Here is an 18273-nt window from a genome sequence, read left to right on the forward strand (position 1 = left end):
AACTTATTGTAATTCACGGGAAGATCAAAGAATGATCCAGGGTGATGGAGATGACGGCGGAATTCGATGACGATCTTTTAAGCAATTGTGGGAATTGCTTTGGGCCGCTGTGGAGGGCTAATGGATGGGTGGATTTTTGAATAAGGATAACTAAATTACTGCAGTAGTAAGGTAGGAAACTAGAACCTATTGTAATTCATGGGGAGATCAAAGGATGATCTGCGCTGGTGGAGATGATGGCAGAATTCGACGACGATCTTTTAAGCAATTTTGGGAATTACTTTGGGCGGCTGTAGAGGGTTGATGGATGGTTGTGAAAGGGCAGCGACACACCAAGAACGTTACTCTAATACTAAGTATTAGAACCCTTACGGATTCTAAGCTTAGGATTGATCTCTTTAGGGAATCGACCTCTTTGGTACTCTATAGGGTTTTCTTCCTCCAAGTTGTTACTCAAAGATTGCAAAAAAGATTTATCTATTGCTTAAGAAAAGAGGATGAATACATGACTATTTATAGGGCTTCTAAACTCCAACTCCTAATATGACTCAAATTCAAGACTCCTACTTCTAACTAACTTTTAATATGACCCCTACTCAAGACTCTTATTCATTTACAACTCCTAATGCTTCTCTAAGAAACAATCTCCTAACCCTAACCGACCTCTTTACCTCTTTAATAGGGGTCGACTAGGTAGGTTTTATATGAATACCTCTTTCAATTAGGACTCTTCTAGCTAGAGTACTAAAAAGTTATAATTTGTTACTCAAACTTTTAACTAAATAACTATTTTCTAATTTATCCCAAATAATCATGATAAAGTGATCATCAATAACATCATTAATCATATTGTCACGACATAAAAGATAGAATACTTATACAATTTATCCCAAATAGTCACGATGACATAAAGATGAAGTTGCTTATCCCTTCTGCATTTTTCGGAAGCTTTGATCTTTTATTCTCTTTTATTATAAAGCAAATTTATTTATTCCATCGAACTCCTTCACGATAAAGCTTACAGAGATAACCAATAGTGTTCGTGTTGAAGGAAGATGTTGAAGTTCAATCATGACTCAACTTGTGAGGAAAGAGCAGTTAGTTACACTAACCGTACGTTCTAATGACTACATAATTTATAGGAAAGAAAAGAATTAATGGATATCAATTGGTGTCTCTGGTGCCTTCATTATTCTTGAGACTCTCTCTTTGGTCTTCTTTTAGCCTCATGATACTTCGATGGTTACTGCACTCTACTATCTTAATTATGTTCCGAATAAATAAAAACGTATTGCATCAAAGATATTCTCTATAAAAAAAAAAAGCTCAGCGCCAGAAAACAAAGAGGTTTCTGCTTTAGTTTTATCAGCTCATGGTGAAATCAGAACCAATGAAGAAACATGTTCTCTATACACCCATGCTATCATGATAGTAGCAAAATCAGTGAGCCTAATTTTGTAATTTGAAATGTGCAAATACCAAAAGAAATATTATGCATGATCCGCTACCTGTAACATATCATGAAGTGGAAACACATTGCAAGATGATTAATGTATGATCTTGATTCATAACAAAAGAACACCATGTTGCCACGTTGAAGTCAAAAAGCATACCAAGTAGAAGGCATGATGATAAATAATCATATACGATTTTGTCATTCGATTGCTATTGAAATGGGAGTAGGAAAATGGTAAAACAAAAAATGAAAAAAAAAAAACGGAGACTTTTCCCATCTTGTATCTCACAAGCATGCATAAATGGTCTCATGAACGACAGAAACCCGTCTCCTTCGTGGCCTCTGAGATAGACGTCAAAAGATGGGGAGACAAAAATAGTGCGTGTCAAATTGCGGATCAAAGATTTGGACCACCCGCCGTTCGGAGAGGTAATAAATAGAGGAGGACAGCTGCAACATAAAGGACTGTTCAATGAAGGAGACATCGACTTGACTACGGCTCCTGCAACGTCAAGAGACGTATCCCGCAGCGTACAATTAGACATGCATCGAAGTTAGATGTACTGCACAATCACAGTGATCACAGTATTTGTGAGACATACATCGTAAACATCCCAAGGCATGTGAAGCACATTTGGACACGAAAAATGAAAGCAATGGAGGTCGAAGATCACTCAGAAAGTAGCCTGCACTCGGTTTTCTGACTCAGATGATGGAATGATAACCTAATTAGATGAAAAAAAAAATAAAGCCGAAATCACCATCTGGAGAATGAATACAGATGACAATGTTGAAGTTTAATCATGTTTTAGGTCGCAATGAAACAATACTTGGCTTAGGATTCAGATGTTGTACTTGCAAGGAGAAAATCTATTTTTGTTCATCGGACGACAAACCTTCCTCCACTATCAAGAAAGAAAACTTGTGGCAATTGCTGGTTGTTGCAGATTGATCTAAGAGCTTAGATGAACAACAATGAGGTTTCTGATGAGCTTAGATGTTAGAAAGATAGCACATTTTCAGGCAATTCAAAAGCGCAGAAGATCTGAAGGGAGGGTCCATATTGGATTCGGAGTCATTATTATTGTTGTGTTGCTGCACCCTCAGCTTTACTCATTTTCTCTGTGTCTTTTTTTTTTTTTTGTTGAAAAGCCAAAGCCAATGCCAGTCAACAATTATTATTGTTGTGTTTTTTTTTTTTCAGTCTCTTCTTGTGTCGATACAATCCGAAATTTTACTCTCCTCCCCGTAGTCACTGCTGTCAGTCCAGCAAAGGTGATCTGACACTGCACCGGGCTGTAGTGTTCTATAATCGCAGATATCTAAGAGCAATGATTTTGAAACTTTGCGAAAATGAATTTCCAACGACTTGAAATCTTGTCATTTTCTGTGGACCATTGCGAACCCTAAACCAACAATAGATTTATAACAACTTGAAAACATGTTATTTTCTACGGATTATTGCGAACCATAGACCAATAACAGATTTCTAACCACTAGAAGTCTTGTCATTTTCTGCACATTATTGCGAATTAATTTATGGTGTACTATCTTTTCCTTTTGTGGTCTAAGGGTCTAAATTGTGCCAGATAAAGAAGGTAACAAAATTCTTGAGATAACATATTAAGCTCCAAGAATCCCCCACTTATTCATTTCAAGACCTCCCAACATTTACTACTTTTTGATGGATTTGTCTCTTCATTACTGCAACCACCGGAGATAGTGTCGTCACTATCCCCATAATGAAAATACCATGGAATATGATCCTCTGATGATAATAAAGTTTCTTTCGTAGGAGAGGCTCCATATCGAAAATGACGATTATAATTAATTATGATCTTCTGCAATTTATTGGGTTAGAAGACATGGTACAGAAAGATAATTACTTCTTCTGAGATATAATCGGTGGCTTCGGTGGAGATCTGGTCTTGTGTCAAGAAATGGCCGCAGATCCGGCGATTCACGAAGAATTGCTAGCGAGGCACATCAGGAAGCAGCTTGCTGCCATCGTTACGAAGATGCAGTGGAGTTATGCATTCTTTTGGTCTGCTTCCACCACGCAACCCGGGTAAGGAAGCTGCTCCAACTTCTTTGTCCCTCTTAAATTTATTCTTACTTGCTACTATCTTGTTCTGTTTACTTAATCGTTCAAATTCTTATATTTTTTCATGTGTTTATATACTTAAATTTTTTATTCTTGTGTTAACGTTCTTAAAATTTGGAATTCATGGAGACCACAGCTTCTTTACTTATTTTAGTCCATTGATCTTTATTTTGAGGCACGATTCACTCACATTAGACTATTAATCTTTACTGCACTTTGTAGTATGCCACTCCCATGAATAATTTTGTTGAGCTCTAATTTTGAATATTTGTTTTTGCTAATGATATTGTTCTCAGAAATGCTTCCTTGTAGATCAAATTGTATCATGACAACATAAACACAACGACACATAATTTTAGTCAGTTGGTAACTAAAAACCATTCTACCAGCATTTGATTCTTTTCCCATGAGAGAAAGAATCATCAAGCGACTATAGTTTTTCTTTTTTTCAACAAACAAAATTATATTAGCTAAACTGTAAAATTACATGAAGAGCTTTGAAACTGACAAACTAAAAGGACCACTCTCCTCGGAAAAAAATAAAAAAAAGCATGGGTTAATCTAGTATGTAAGCTAGCCATCTCATTCCCTTGTCATAAGAAAGGAATCAAAGCATTCAAGATGTCAAATATCTTCAATAATATTTTTTATCACCCAAGAGGTGGGAACAACCATGCACATGATTCGCACCAATGTCTCTGAGTCTGACTCTACGTGAATCATCTTGACTTCACCCTGAGCAATGATCTACAAACCATCTTTTGGAAACAGTCACCTCATAATAAAGGACACTTTCCTTTTTAATATACTTGCACCTAGTCAATAGAGATTCACTAGTATCTCATCTAAGGCCTATTCTAAAACACTTGGTTATAAACTTACCCTTAGGGAAGAGGCATATGCTATATGGTGATCTAGCCATCAGTTAAAAAAAAAGCAATTCGTTATCCTATGGATTGTCAACACACTTGTCAATAGAATCCTTATCAACATTGGGGGCTCAATTGGTATCTTGTACTTTGATACCTCCTAAAAAATTAGACTGATATCAAAGTAGTAGTTGTTGACCACCTCGACCTTTTCCGAGTTCATCAAAGACTTAATCATCTTCTTTAGGACAATTAACCTTTTTATCACCTTTGGGTCAAGAAATTACTCAAGAACAATCGAGACAGTTTTTGGTTATAGGTGTTCTCTTAGCTTACAACGTTATTATTGTAGGTCTGATACTCAACTGACTTTGGGCTATCATCTCTACTTATGCATGACAATAAAGTTATTAACTAGAATTATAATCAGTGAATGTTGGGAAATCATGGATTGACATCTCGTAAAAAAAAAAAGTCACATTTTCCAAAGTTAAGTACTTGATCATTGTACAACAATTGGTACACAAGAAAATCATAAAAGTGAGGCGCTCAAACGCAAATGGGTACCTAAAAATCATCTCTTCCTATAAAAACATTAAAAAACATAAAATTATAGGTTGGAGCAAGAAATAATATTCTACTCCTTGATTCTCGATAGTCATGACCTAAGATCCAAAAAGGAACTCGCAATGCTCGCTAGCCTAAATAATAGGTGGAGATTATAAAATCACAAATGCGATTTAGATACAACCTTATTTGACTTTTCAGAATTAGAAACGTATGATTCCCAAATTCACATATCCTCTGGATTTTCGAACCCGTCAATTTCATCCGTTCATCACCTTCGAATCCAACTCTGTATCATAAAGTAACTAATTCTGTCATGAACTTGTAAGGCTTACCAACTTGAACAAACTATCACAAACATGTGTACGACATTGAGAGTATGCACGTTAAAAGATCTATCTTGATCGTGCAAAAGTCCTTGCCTTAAAATGAAAACTCTTATGTAATTACGTAAGTAAAGTTAATTGCTCTGAATGAAAACTCTTGACAAAAAAAACTCCCAGATCAAATCACAGACTTATGCTTAAAAATAATCTTATTCCTAACCTTCCACGACCACCATAGAATAGTGGTGATGATAGCTTCAAAGAGTAACCTAGGATCTCCCCTCATTTGCACACCCTCATTAATCCGATCACCCTCATACCATACCAGAAAAGAACTAAAATGTATACTAAGTTTTTGCTCTATAAGATTCCAAAGGTCACATGCAAACGACTAAGGTTCCAATAGATAAAAAGGACATAACTCAGTATTGCACATATCCAATCGGGCTAATCTATTAGTTGTGCGAAGGCCATGAAGAAGTTTTCAGCAAAATACCTGAAACCTAGGTAGCATTGGCAACTTTCACAACTTACCCGTTGGTCATCATTCATCACAGAATTACCCTTTTAGCAATTCAAAAACCAATAAGTAGACTTACATGAAATAAAACCTTTATTATCAAGCTTCCAAAGCTAAAAATCATCATATGACATAAGGGCAAAATCCATTTAACAAATGACCTTCAATAAAACACTCCCAGTGAGAAATTTTAACTTGTTCAAATTTTACGAACCATTTTGAAATAAATCTGAAATCATGCACAGAGTATTCTAGCTCAAGAACATTACAAAAAGTCAGCTTAAAAGAAATCAGTAAATCTAAAATCCAAAGATTAAAAAAAAAACTCCAATCATAGAACAATTACCCACAAACAATGAAAAAAAATTATATAATTTTTTAAAATAATTAAAAACAATCTCCAACACCAACTATCTTTAGAAGAGAATTACAAGTTCCAAGGGTTAACACAACCAAACTTAGCCCTAATCACATCAACTCACAAGCTCTTAGCCCTACTCCCTTACAAAGCAATTTTCATAATGTGAAGATCCTTAATGTCTAATCTCTCATTCTTAGGGAGATGTAAATCATAAGTTCTCGCTGCTTCCCCAATAAAACTTTCTAATATCTCTCATAATTTTATTAAGAATAACATTTAATATCCAAGAGACACTCAAGGAATGAATAGGAATGAACTTCAACACAAAATTAATCAAAATAGTATGACCCGCAAGCGACAAATAAGTTCTCTACTAACTCTCAATTTTATCAACAATAGGCTGCACCAAAGGTGAGACTTACTAATTCTTCTAAGAGCAATAAGGATCCCTAAGTACTTAGAAGAAAAACACCCTTCCTTAAACATAAAAGCATTATAAATGTTCCTCCTAACGCTTTTAGGGATATTCTTCAAGAAGAAAATTTTAGACTTAGATAGATTAATTATTTAATCTTTGTAGGATTATTAATCTTTGGAATGAAAAGAAGAAAGGTTTTGGTCCAATCATAAGGAAGTATAATGTGATCAAAGAAGTCCTGAAAAACTTGGATCAAGGAATCTGAGATAGCATCCCAATAAAATCTATAAAACTTCATAGTGAAACCGTAGGTCTAGGCTTTTTACCCGAACTAACATTCTATCAAATTTCATTATGACTAAATGGTTGAATCAAAGAATCCAAGATGCCCTAGTGAAGAAAGTTCGACCAAGTTGCGTAAGGCACAACACACCCGTCATCTTTCCAAAGCTGGGAGTAAAACTCAATAAACTCATTCTTAATAAGAATAGGGTCAATAAGTATCCGCCCCCCAGTCTTGACATGGTGAATGAAAATTTTCCTCCTATAACAAGTGACCACAGCATGATAATACTTTATGTTTTGATCTCTATCACCAATCCACTTGATTTTAGCTTGAGACCACAACTTCAAATTAATTTGCATTATATATCTATTGTAAAGACAAGAGAGTTGAAGCCCATCCGACTCATAAAGACCACCCTTAGACTTTCTAAACTTAAGATAGGAGATATCTTGCTTAGTTGACTCTAAGGCCTCATCAATCTTTCCCAGACTATGCTTATTCTTATTAAGACAAATATCCCCTAAGCCTATGCAACTTGCAAGAAATGCCATTTAGATAGAATGGCATGCTGAAAATTTCATACATGTTGAAAATATTACATACATCATCATATTTAATCTAAAATTGATGAAATTTAAATAGAGGAGAAGAAGGGCTTCTTTGCCCATTAACATGAAACAAACGGGGACAATTATTATTACAAACACAAGGCAAATGAGAAACTACTATGCACCAAACATATCAAGCCAAACATTATTAGCATAAACCCTATCCAGTCATATAAGAATACGGGTACTGTCTTGACAGCTATTACACCAAGTAAACTTTAGATCGATAAATCCCAAATCCGTTAACCCCAAATTAGCAATAAAGTTATTTAAGTTTCGAAGAATTCACAGTGAAACCCTACCACAAAATTTGTTAAAAGCTGAAACAATACAATTAAAATCACCCATAAGAGCCCAAAGAAACAATACAATTAAGTCATTCCATAATAAATTCCTACCGTACAAAGAAATACTCGCATAAATCCTAATAAAAATTCATGAGTCATTTCTCCCATCTTACATAATGGCAGTACGAGAAGAGAGCACCTGGATATGAATAAGTTCCAAAGCAATGCAATCCCTCCCGATGCACCCTCCACAGATATCGCCCAGGAGCACCATCCACCGCCTAGCCTACATGCCATCCTACGTGCAGTATTTGCATCGGAGTGCATGTCTTGCAAAAAAACCAAATTACATCTATGAGATTGGATAACAAAATGTATCTTATCCTTCACTGACCTATGATGTAAGCCCCTACAATTCCAACTTAAAACACTCGCAGTAATAGAAAATGAAAGTCAACAAAGTCCCTCAAGATGTGCAGTGGAGGAGAAACTTTTCCACCACAAGGTTGAAGTCCCAGGGCTGCCTCCACTGCCTCATAATCTTCTCATCATAGCTAACATTGGAGGAGATCTTGATGCAATCAAAAGCAAACGTCGAAAGAAATGAGTAAGAAACGGAATCCTTAGAATGGCCAGCAAGCAGGTCCGTCCAAGATACCCTTTTACCTTCACCTTCACCACCGTGCCAGCAGCAATCGGGTGAGGAGGTTCTCCCGTGCCCCCGGCGGACAGAGGACCGAAAGGCAGTGCCGATTCCCTCGCGCCAGCAGCAATCGGTTGAGCAGTTTCACCGCCGTTAGGCGCCACCGCTCTAGCAGCATTCAACTGCGCCGATTACCCCGCGCTCCCAACGGACGGATGACTGTGAGACATGGGCTCCCCAGCATCTTCTCTAGCGAGCGAAAGGGCGGAAGACAGGGGAACCTTAGAAATAGCGGGCGAAGCTAGGTGGGGAGCCGCGAGCGTAGACGGAGTAGCCGACGGAGGGACCGACGACTGGGGAGCCTCTGTGACAGCCAGCGACGCTTCAGGAGAGCGAGATGCTGACGGCGATGGGGTTTCTCCATCACCCCCCACGAATTCTCAGAGCTTCTCTCTCTAGACAAAATCATCAAGCGACTACATTAAACGTGTGCAATTATGGAACGATAGCAGGTTGTCATAAAAAGGAAGGTAGTGAGCAGTATATTAGATAAGATTCCTCACCTTGGTTTCTTCCTAGACTGCTGTATACGCGAATGCCATTTAGGAGGCCTATGCCAAGATAACACTACACAAATAAAAGGTCTCATCTTATCAAATATCAATAAAATAGGATGTGCAGACTTTCTACCGTATGGTAGAGCAAAGAGGGCTGTTCTTTGTCCCCCTCCTCTAGATAATATGGTGAAATTTACATTTCATCTTTGCTTCGTGAATCTTTTTTATCAATTGATTGTTTCATGTGATTTGAGCTTTTTGCCATAATTTCGTGTTAATTTGTTTTGTCAGTGTCTTGGAATGGTATGGTGGATTTTATAATGGTCAAATAAAAACAAGGAAGATGATTCAGCCAATAGAACTTGAAGCTGACCAAATGAGCCTTCAGAGGAGCGAGCAACTCAGGGAATTGTATGAATCACTTTCAACGGGTGATAGCAATCAGCAGATGAGAAGGGCTTGTGATGCATTGTCTCCGGAGGATTTGACTGATGCAGAATGGTACTACTTGATTTGCATGTCCTTCGCATTCAATATAGGACAAGGGTACTCTCTTTTCTTAAAAATCTAAAGTTGTCTTTCTCCCTGTCATTATATCTTTGTTTTATGGTCACTTCAAGATTCTTTTTATTATCAAATGCAATTTATCTCGTATACATGTCATCAGAGTAAAGAAGTTGGCTTTGTATATTTGATTAAAGAAATAAGTCTCTAATTCTGCATGATTCTGCTAATATAAGATAATGATTACTGGACAACTAAGATATCATGATTAATTTCCTCCATCATCATTTTGATGATTAAAGTTGAGACTGGTTCTATCGCGTACCATCTGCATTATCTATTGCTACGATGTTTTAATTGTAAAACTTTTATGGACGAGGTCGTACATAATTATCTCAGTGAAAAATAGTGATGAAGGATTGGATGAGTTTGAATTAGAGTTTTGCCCTTCAACTCTACATGTGATTGAAATTATTCTGCAAGAGATTTTAATTTTGACTAGAAGCTAAGCTATGTATCTCTTTTCTAAGCAACAGACAAAGTTATAATGTTGAGGAAAGTATACTTTCCAAAATATGCTTAAGGGAAACTAACACGGAACACCTACGTGACTGCCTATTTTGTGTCGCTGGCTTTCATCCCTTTATGCTATTTGGTGAATCATTGCTTTCCGATGATTGTGTCTTTATGTCAGCTCTCGACAAAGTATTTCCTACATAAAGTTAATGTCTTCTTAACGTAAGCAAGACCGAGCATTCGTGTGTGCCGTAACAGCAGTATCGGATTATGTCATTTGAGTTTCTTGTATGTTAGATGCACTCTTACTAAAAGTTCACATTATTTTGTTTTATTATTTATTACCTCGTTGGATTTGTTCAGCAATTTGTATCATACTACCTGACCATGTGAAAGCTTTTTATATGTTAGGAGAAAAAATTAGAGCTACAAAGAATATGATAAGATAAAATATTTTATGTTTTATTTTTTTTTTTATATTTCATAGCCTAGCATATATGGAGTTTATAGTTGACATATTATATTCATTATATTAATATGAATCTTTTTTTCTTAAAAATCAATAGTCAATTTGATTTATTATTTTATAGATTTTTAATGTGTTTCACCTCTTGATGTAATAAACTTTTTCATGATATCTTGATAAGTTTAATTCTAATATTCTTTCTCCTTAAATTTATTCTATCTAACATACTTTTTTATTATTATTAAAATATTTTAAATTTGAGAGGTCTTGTGAGTATATCTTAGTAGTTTCACTTTTTTTGTTTTTGATATGGTCTCTTGTAAAATGAAATTATGTATCGATATACTTTAATCTTTCATACTAGATAGGATTCTTAGTTAAGGTAATAGCTGATTTGTTATCAACATTAATCTTGATTCACTTCTCTTATTATATATGAAGTTCTTGGAGTAGTTTTCTTAATAATATTACATGACAAACATAAGAACTTCACAACTTAATAGAGCAACGATATATTATGTTTTTAAAAATCATATGAATGTGGCTTCACTAAAATAAATTACAAATTTGATTATATTCTTCCATTGTAGCTTCCAGCCTAATCACTATCACTATATCAAATGAGCTCTAACCTTTTCAATAATAAATAGAATATACTATGGTTAATTGTCCCTTTAATATTATCACAAAATTCTTTTAATGACCTTTAATTGAGATATCTTAGGAATAAAATATCTATTTATTAAACAAACTCCAAATAATATATCAGATCGAGTGCATGTTAAATATCTTAAACATCCAACTAGACTTTTAGAGTTGAATTAATTTGTTTACCTTCACTTTTCTTAGTCAACTGGTGTCATATTCCACAAGTGTAATAGTAGAGTGACAATCTTCCATGGAAAACTTCTTTAGGATATCATTTACATAATTTTCTTTTGAGATAATAATTTCTTTATTATCTTGTATAATTTCGATACCGAGGAAATAAATCATTAATCCTAAGTTGGCCATCTCTGTTAGGATCATAAAGACACTAAGAGAGGGGGGCGGGGGATTAGTGCTTTCAAAATAAAATTTTGATTTGAAAATTTGATAAAAAAAATACATATCAGAAATAAGTTTAACTTAGAATGTGAGCAACTAAATCGGTTAGTAATAGTAAGAAAAAGCATAAAGAAAAATACAAACCAGTTCGGTTTAGGAAAAACATCTTTCTTTTCTTTTAAGATATTCCCAACCATAACCTCGGCCTTTTTAGCTAGAATTTTCTCTATCACTTTTATTGTTTTAAAATTTTTTATTAGTTTGATTTTTGTTATATCTTCCTCTTTGTCCATTACCTCTTTCTTTTTAAAGATTTAAGATTAAACTTAATTTGTAAGAGTAAACTTAATTTGTAATGCTTGCTCTATAGATTTTTCTTCTTATCTTTTTGTAAGCCTTTGTTCAAGAACTTCAAGAGAAGCTATTAATTATTCTAAAGATATTTATTCTAAATCTTTAGACTCTTTAATTGCTACAATAATAAAATTAAATTTTGGATATAGAGATCTTAGTATTTTTTTATTACTCTTTGATTACTTATTTGTTCATCATTTCATCTTATTTGATGAATAATAGAATAATTTTTGAGATGTAATCAGACAAGATTCAAAAGTGTTTTACTATAATTGTTCAAACTCATCTCATAATTGTTCAAACTTGTAGATAGAGCTTTTTTCCTTTGTCCATACCACCAAATGTTTTTTGAAGCATTTCCCAAGTCTCTTTTAAAGTATTTACTGGAGTAATAATCTCGAACATTATATCATCAAGCTCTTGGTAAATCATGAATAAAATTTTTTTCTACTTTTTTTTATCTTTGAGTTAGTTTTACACTTTTGCATTCATTACTCCTTTTACAAACTCTTATATATCTTGGGAGCTTAGAAGGATCTTCATTTAGATGCATCATATATCGTAATTTTTTTTTTATCAATCTAGGGATTTGAAATTGGATGATGCTTGAGGAAAAGGCTATAGCTTAACTTAGCTTTAATACCAAATTTTAAACTATGTAGGGAGAAGAGATAAACCTATCATACGAAGAAAAGTATGACAAGATAAAATATTCTATGTTTCACTCAAAAACTCTTTATATTTCATAACTCAATAGATGGGGCTTATATAGCCCCCATATGGTACATTACGTTTATTGCATTTAATATAAATCTCTATTTTTTCAAGAGACTCTTTCAATAATCATTAGTTAATTTAGTTTATTCTTGTATGGGCCCTTAATATATTTCACCTTGATAATCTTAATTCCAATATATCTTAGTTAAATGTTTTACGTTGTTCTTTAGATTATATTCATTATATTTAATATCTTTTTTTTTTTTCAAAAGACTCTTTCCAGAATCAATCGTAAATTTGATTTATTCTTCTAGGCCTTTAATACGTTTCACCTCTTGATTGATTGAATGAACTTACACCTTTGATAAGTTTAATTCTAACACATGTTAGTTTTCTATTGTTCTTCAGATTGCCAGGTAAAGCATTTGCAGACAATCAACACATCTGGTTGAACGGTTCTCAATTTGCAAATTGCAAGATGTTTTCACGCTCTCTTTTAGCAAAGGTAGTATACCTAACCAGTTAAATTGTCCAATGTTGTAATTAAATATGTAATTAGAACACGAAGCTAAAATTGGCTACTACCTTAATTTTTGATATGTTACTCGCGGAATGATTAATTTGGACCACGTCCCACATCATCTAGAGTGCATCTATTCAGGTACGATTACAGTCTTAGTTTCAAATGACCAATTACACCGTGATAGTCTCTCTCGATAATCTTAAAGTGAAAATATGTCTAGGCGAGCTATGCTTTGATTTGTCATGGTGTCTATTTGCAGACAGTGGTGTGCATCCCTATCATGGATGGTGTACTAGAGCTTGGAACAACTGATCTAGTAAGTTCTATTTGATTGTTCTTATGAAGATTTCAAGTAGGTATTCTGAACTATTATACTTCTCATACAACTATTTCTCCTTTAATTTTATGTGACTTTAGATTTTGGAGGATCCTGCCATCATAGAGAAGATCACAAGTTCTCTCTGGGAGCTACCAAATCCGATTTGCTATGAGCAATCTATATCCGGTCGTCGAATGCCTGAGAACGACGAAGATCATTTATGCCCTAATCTTGATAATAACATAGATGACTGTCTCGACTTGGAGGACCAGAATCTGATCGTTGATCCTCAAACCCAATTGGGCAATGGTCCAACACACATTCCATTTCATTTGTATGCCCCTATCGAACAAACAGAACCAGTCCGATGCAGGGTCGAGGAGCTACATACAAGCATACGTGAAGAACTAATTGTAGGTTCTTCAGATGGCAGTTTAAATGATGGCTGCTCCACGCAAAAGGTAGAAGATGCATTTGGAGTTGATGGGCTAAATGACATATCTCAGACTCAGAGTAGGCAGTTTATAGATGATGAGTTCAGCAATGTCCTACATGGCTATTTGGATTCTGATGGGCATGAACCGATGTCTTTTGTTAATGTTCAGAGAGTTGTCTCTGGCACTGTGGGAGAAAGTAAAAACAACCAGATTGTTGACGGTGTTCAACAGAGAAGCCTTAGCAGGATAGTTCCACTGGATCTTGATGGTGATGATTCACGGTCTGCAAAGGCAGTTGCTGTCATTTTACAGAATTCAAAACATGTAAAACCAGTTTCAAGCTACCCGAAGATTTCTCATAAATCCAGTTTTGCAATCTGGAAAATTGATATGAACCCACCAAAACCATTCACTAGCATGTCTCAGAAGCTGTTAAAGAAACTTCTAGTGGATATAACATGGTTGCATGACGGATGCCCGCAGAGGCATCAAGAAAATGGGATGCAGGAAAAAACTTGCAAGCCAGAGGGAGAGTCCGGTGTACGTCATGTCTTATCAGAGAGGAGGAGAAGAGAGAAGTTGAAGGAGAAATTTCTTGTTTTGAGATCACTTATTCCGTCTATCAGCAAGGTAGTAGAATTAGTTCCTGACGGAAGATATACTTCTAGAGTGGTATCAAATGGTTTTCTCGGTATATTTCTGTTCATGTGAAGTTTCTGACAATTTTTGCCGAATCCAAAATTTTGGTGATAAGCTAGAAATGTTTTGCCTCTTATTTGGGAAAATATATCTTTGACCTTTCACCTTTGTTATAGAATTTAATTTGCTGTAATTATCTTTTTATCAGGTCGACAAGGCATCCGTCCTTGGTAACACCATAGATTATCTGAAAGATCTTAAGAGAAGACTGCTGGAGTTGGAATCCTGCCAGGATTCAGCGGAGCTTGAGATTGCGGAGAGCAGGAAGCATCCTGATGTAGCAAAGCGATCATCTGACAATTACAGGAACAAAGAGATCGTGAATGGCGAGAATTCTTTAGCAAAGAAGCGGAAAGTATCAGACGTCGATAGATCAAATGCCGAGCACCTCTGGATCTTGACCAAGGATAGACCAATCGAGGTAAACGTCACCTTGAAGGACAAAGAGGTTTTGGTAGAGATGCACTGTCCATGGAGGGAAAGCTTGGTGTTCGAGATAGTGGAATCTATAAGCAACCTCCATTTGGATCTGCTCTCGGTGCAATCTTCCACTGTCGATGGCATGCTTTCCCTGGCAATAAAATCCAAGGTTTGGATGCATCCAATAGCCTCACTGGTGGATTGCTTCCTGCTGTGTTTTCTAGTTACTGATTTGCTTTTGGTCTCCACTACAGTTTAGAAGCACCAGTGTTGCCTCACCAGGAATGATAAAGCAATCACTTCAAAGAGTGATGGGATTATTATAGCTGGTGGCATCCTCTTCCCTAATGACAGCAGGTCGTTGAGCCCTTACGGATCTTTCTTCAAGTCAACTGAGCACCAGTGTGTGTCAAGTAAGTACGTGCAGGTTCTCCTCGATCTTCAGGGAAAATGAAAGCTAATGGAGTACACTCAGGAAGTAGCTTGCAAGGGATGAGCAGTTGGTTATACCTATTACTCAGAAGATGGATGAAAACATAATTCAGTGGTCGAAAAAGATAGTAGAAAACCTAAAGATGCTGACGTCCATTCATGAATCAGCTTGCGAGGGAAGAGCACTTGTCTTCATGGCAATCTATACTGTGGAAAGAACAATGAATAGGTAGGAGTGTCTATGTTATCGTCGTTGTTCTTAGCACTATGGTTCCTGGTTTAGCATCATGATACTCTCGTGGTTGCTGCACAACATATTATTCATTATTTTATGTTCGCCATCAAACATTTTTTTTGGAGTCATTTTGCTTACTTTGTTACTTCCGAGGGAAAAAACAGTATATAGTGGCACAAATAATATGAAAACAGTATCTAGTGGTCACACATTGAGTGGTTTGGAACACGACAAGGGAAAGACGACAGAAATGTAGAGTCAATAGTGGTCCGTGCCATGGTGCCTGCTAGGAAGAGGTAATAAATGGAGGATGGCAGCTCCAACCTGAAGAGATGCTCAAGGGGATTGAAGGAGAAAACAAGACCACGTCAACTTGACTACGGATCCTGAAGCATGCACATAAATATGCATTAAATCAAATTCTGCATGTGAAGCACCGTACGTGGTGACCACAGTTAGCTGCGTCGCATAACTACGATATATTTGAAGGATCGCGAAACACATTTTGTACGAAGAAAAGGGAAAGCAAATGACACAGTCGACGTCGAAGATATTAGTGGAAGCCATTTCCAAGCAAGAGCAGTTTAAGAATCCAGACAGGTGGCAGCATGGTGAGCATTGAATGTTTCCACATTTCAACATGATAAATTTTTAAGTTCATATCTATTAAAGTTCAAGAAATGATTGGTACATTGTGTTTAGTAGAAGTTTCAAATCAAGTTCAAAGCATAATAAATTAATTATGTATTATAATTTATACTTAACATTTGATAAATTAGAACTTATTAATTAGATGGTTGAGAATTTAATTTATAAGAGATAGGGAAAAAGAAAATATTTATGTGGCATTCTAATTTTGAAACCAACTCTTAATTATCTTTATAAAAAAATGAGTTCTCTTTTATTCTCCAATATCTTTTTTTTCTTATCCTTTTTTTCTTTCTTTCTTTTGTTTCCTTCACTATGCTCTTAAAGCTTCCTTCTTAAAATAACTAAAAGGGGCAGGAGCTGATATAGCAAAATTAAAGCACTATGAAGATAAGTTGAAGAGTTTATCATGTGGCTCGAGCATAAGGAACCCATGCACGAGGCTCAAGTTATGGTTATCCAAATAATAGAATCAAAGACAGAATCCCTTCGCATTCAAAGAGATCTATCCATTGAGAGGTTTTTTCGTGTACAAATGATAACATCAAAGTTGAGTTATCGGAATTTTATGATTAACTTCAACTTGAAGAGTTTTTTTATTGTCTTATTGTGATTGAGAAATTCTTTGAGTACCCGAAGATATCCAAAGATAAAAAGTAAAATTAATTATTGTAATACTTTGAGGTTATACTTTAATTTGATGGGACTTGGTGTAAAAGATGTATATTCCGGAAGGGAAGATGAAGATTTCGCTTGAGAAATGAAATCTCTACTTAGTGAGAATGTTCTTTCATTTGATTATGTTCAAAATTTATTATTATAATTTAATAATATTCAATATGGTAGCAAAACTATAATCGATTATATTAAAAAATTCTACAAGTTGATGGTCTGAAACAATACTCAAGATTCAAAATAACAACTTGTAAGATATATTTTTGGTGAACTATGAGTTTATGATTTACGATGAAAGCAAAGATAAAACAACTATAAATATGATCTAAATACTTATCAAATAGCACTAGAAGTTTAATCAAAGCTAGCTAGAAGTGGAGGAAGGAAGTATTCTAATGTTCCTTTGCATTCCTCTTTTAAGATTGATTCTACTCGTTAGAATGCTAGTGGATCAAAACACCACAAGAAAAATAGCCATTAGGTACTGACGAAAGTTGTCACCAAAAGTTTAAAAAATTATTGAACTAGTGACGGTGTGAGTTGTCACAAGCTTCCATCAGCTTAGGTCTCATGGTTAAAAGTTTTAGCGATAATAAAAGGTACATTTGTCACTAAATTATAGATTTTAGTGATGACTTATTTTTATGACTAATATATTTAAAATTTATAATTAAAAATAAATAAATTGATGAAATAATATCTGTGACAACATTTGGTGATGGACAATTTTGTCACTAAATGTCTTGGTGAAAAATTTTAATGATATCTTATATCATTTACTAATTTTTAATTAAATAAATACATAATGATAATTCAATGATGAATTGATCTGTTATTAAAATGTTATATAAAAATTTTAATGATAATTACTTGTATTTGTCACTAATAATTATGTAGATGAAAACAATATTAGTGATGAACTATCATGTCAATAGTATTTTTTTGACAACCTATCAATTTTTAATAATCAATATTAAAAAATTAACATTTGAAGCTTCACATTTCAATGTTTATTTTGTTCAACAATTAATATTAGAGATGATGCAATCACAAATTCCACATCATTTTATCTAAAATCAATATTAGAGTTGATACAATCACAAACCATAAAAAAACTACATCGTCTTCTACATCTACTTCATACATGAAGGATAAAAAATACATCTCCATGTCTTCATTCTTCTATATTCTTCGCTTTCTCTATCATGTATAAAATCACAATTGCAAAATTACATAATAACAAATCCCTAGGTTGATAATAAAAAAATATAAAATAAGA

At 34.8% G+C, this 18273-nt stretch overlaps 1 protein-coding gene and 1 long non-coding RNA gene across 2 annotated transcripts; one reads left to right on the forward strand and one right to left on the reverse strand.

Annotated features, from left to right (window-relative positions):
- Positions 1-3396: 3396 nt before the first annotated feature.
- LOC108951996 (anthocyanin regulatory Lc protein-like) lies at positions 3397-15467 on the forward strand. Its single transcript, XM_065183379.1, has 8 exons — positions 3397-3524; positions 9294-9548; positions 13015-13111; positions 13253-13267; positions 13389-13445; positions 13547-14515; positions 14733-15173; positions 15259-15467. Exons 1-8 carry the CDS (start codon positions 3397-3399, stop codon positions 15328-15330), a joined length of 2034 nt encoding a protein of 677 aa, XP_065039451.1. The 3' UTR covers positions 15331-15467.
- Positions 7815-8980, reverse strand: LOC135675108 (uncharacterized). Its single transcript, XR_010513814.1, has 2 exons — positions 8469-8980; positions 7815-8373 (listed from the first exon to the last, which is right to left on the reverse strand). It is a non-coding gene; the product is annotated as an uncharacterized LOC135675108 (long non-coding RNA).
- Positions 15468-18273: the final 2806 nt, after the last annotated feature.

The sequence above is a fragment of the Musa acuminata genome, chromosome BXJ1-5, assembly GCF_036884655.1.
Source record: "Musa acuminata AAA Group cultivar baxijiao chromosome BXJ1-5, Cavendish_Baxijiao_AAA, whole genome shotgun sequence".
Lineage (NCBI taxonomy): Eukaryota > Viridiplantae > Streptophyta > Magnoliopsida > Zingiberales > Musaceae > Musa > Musa acuminata.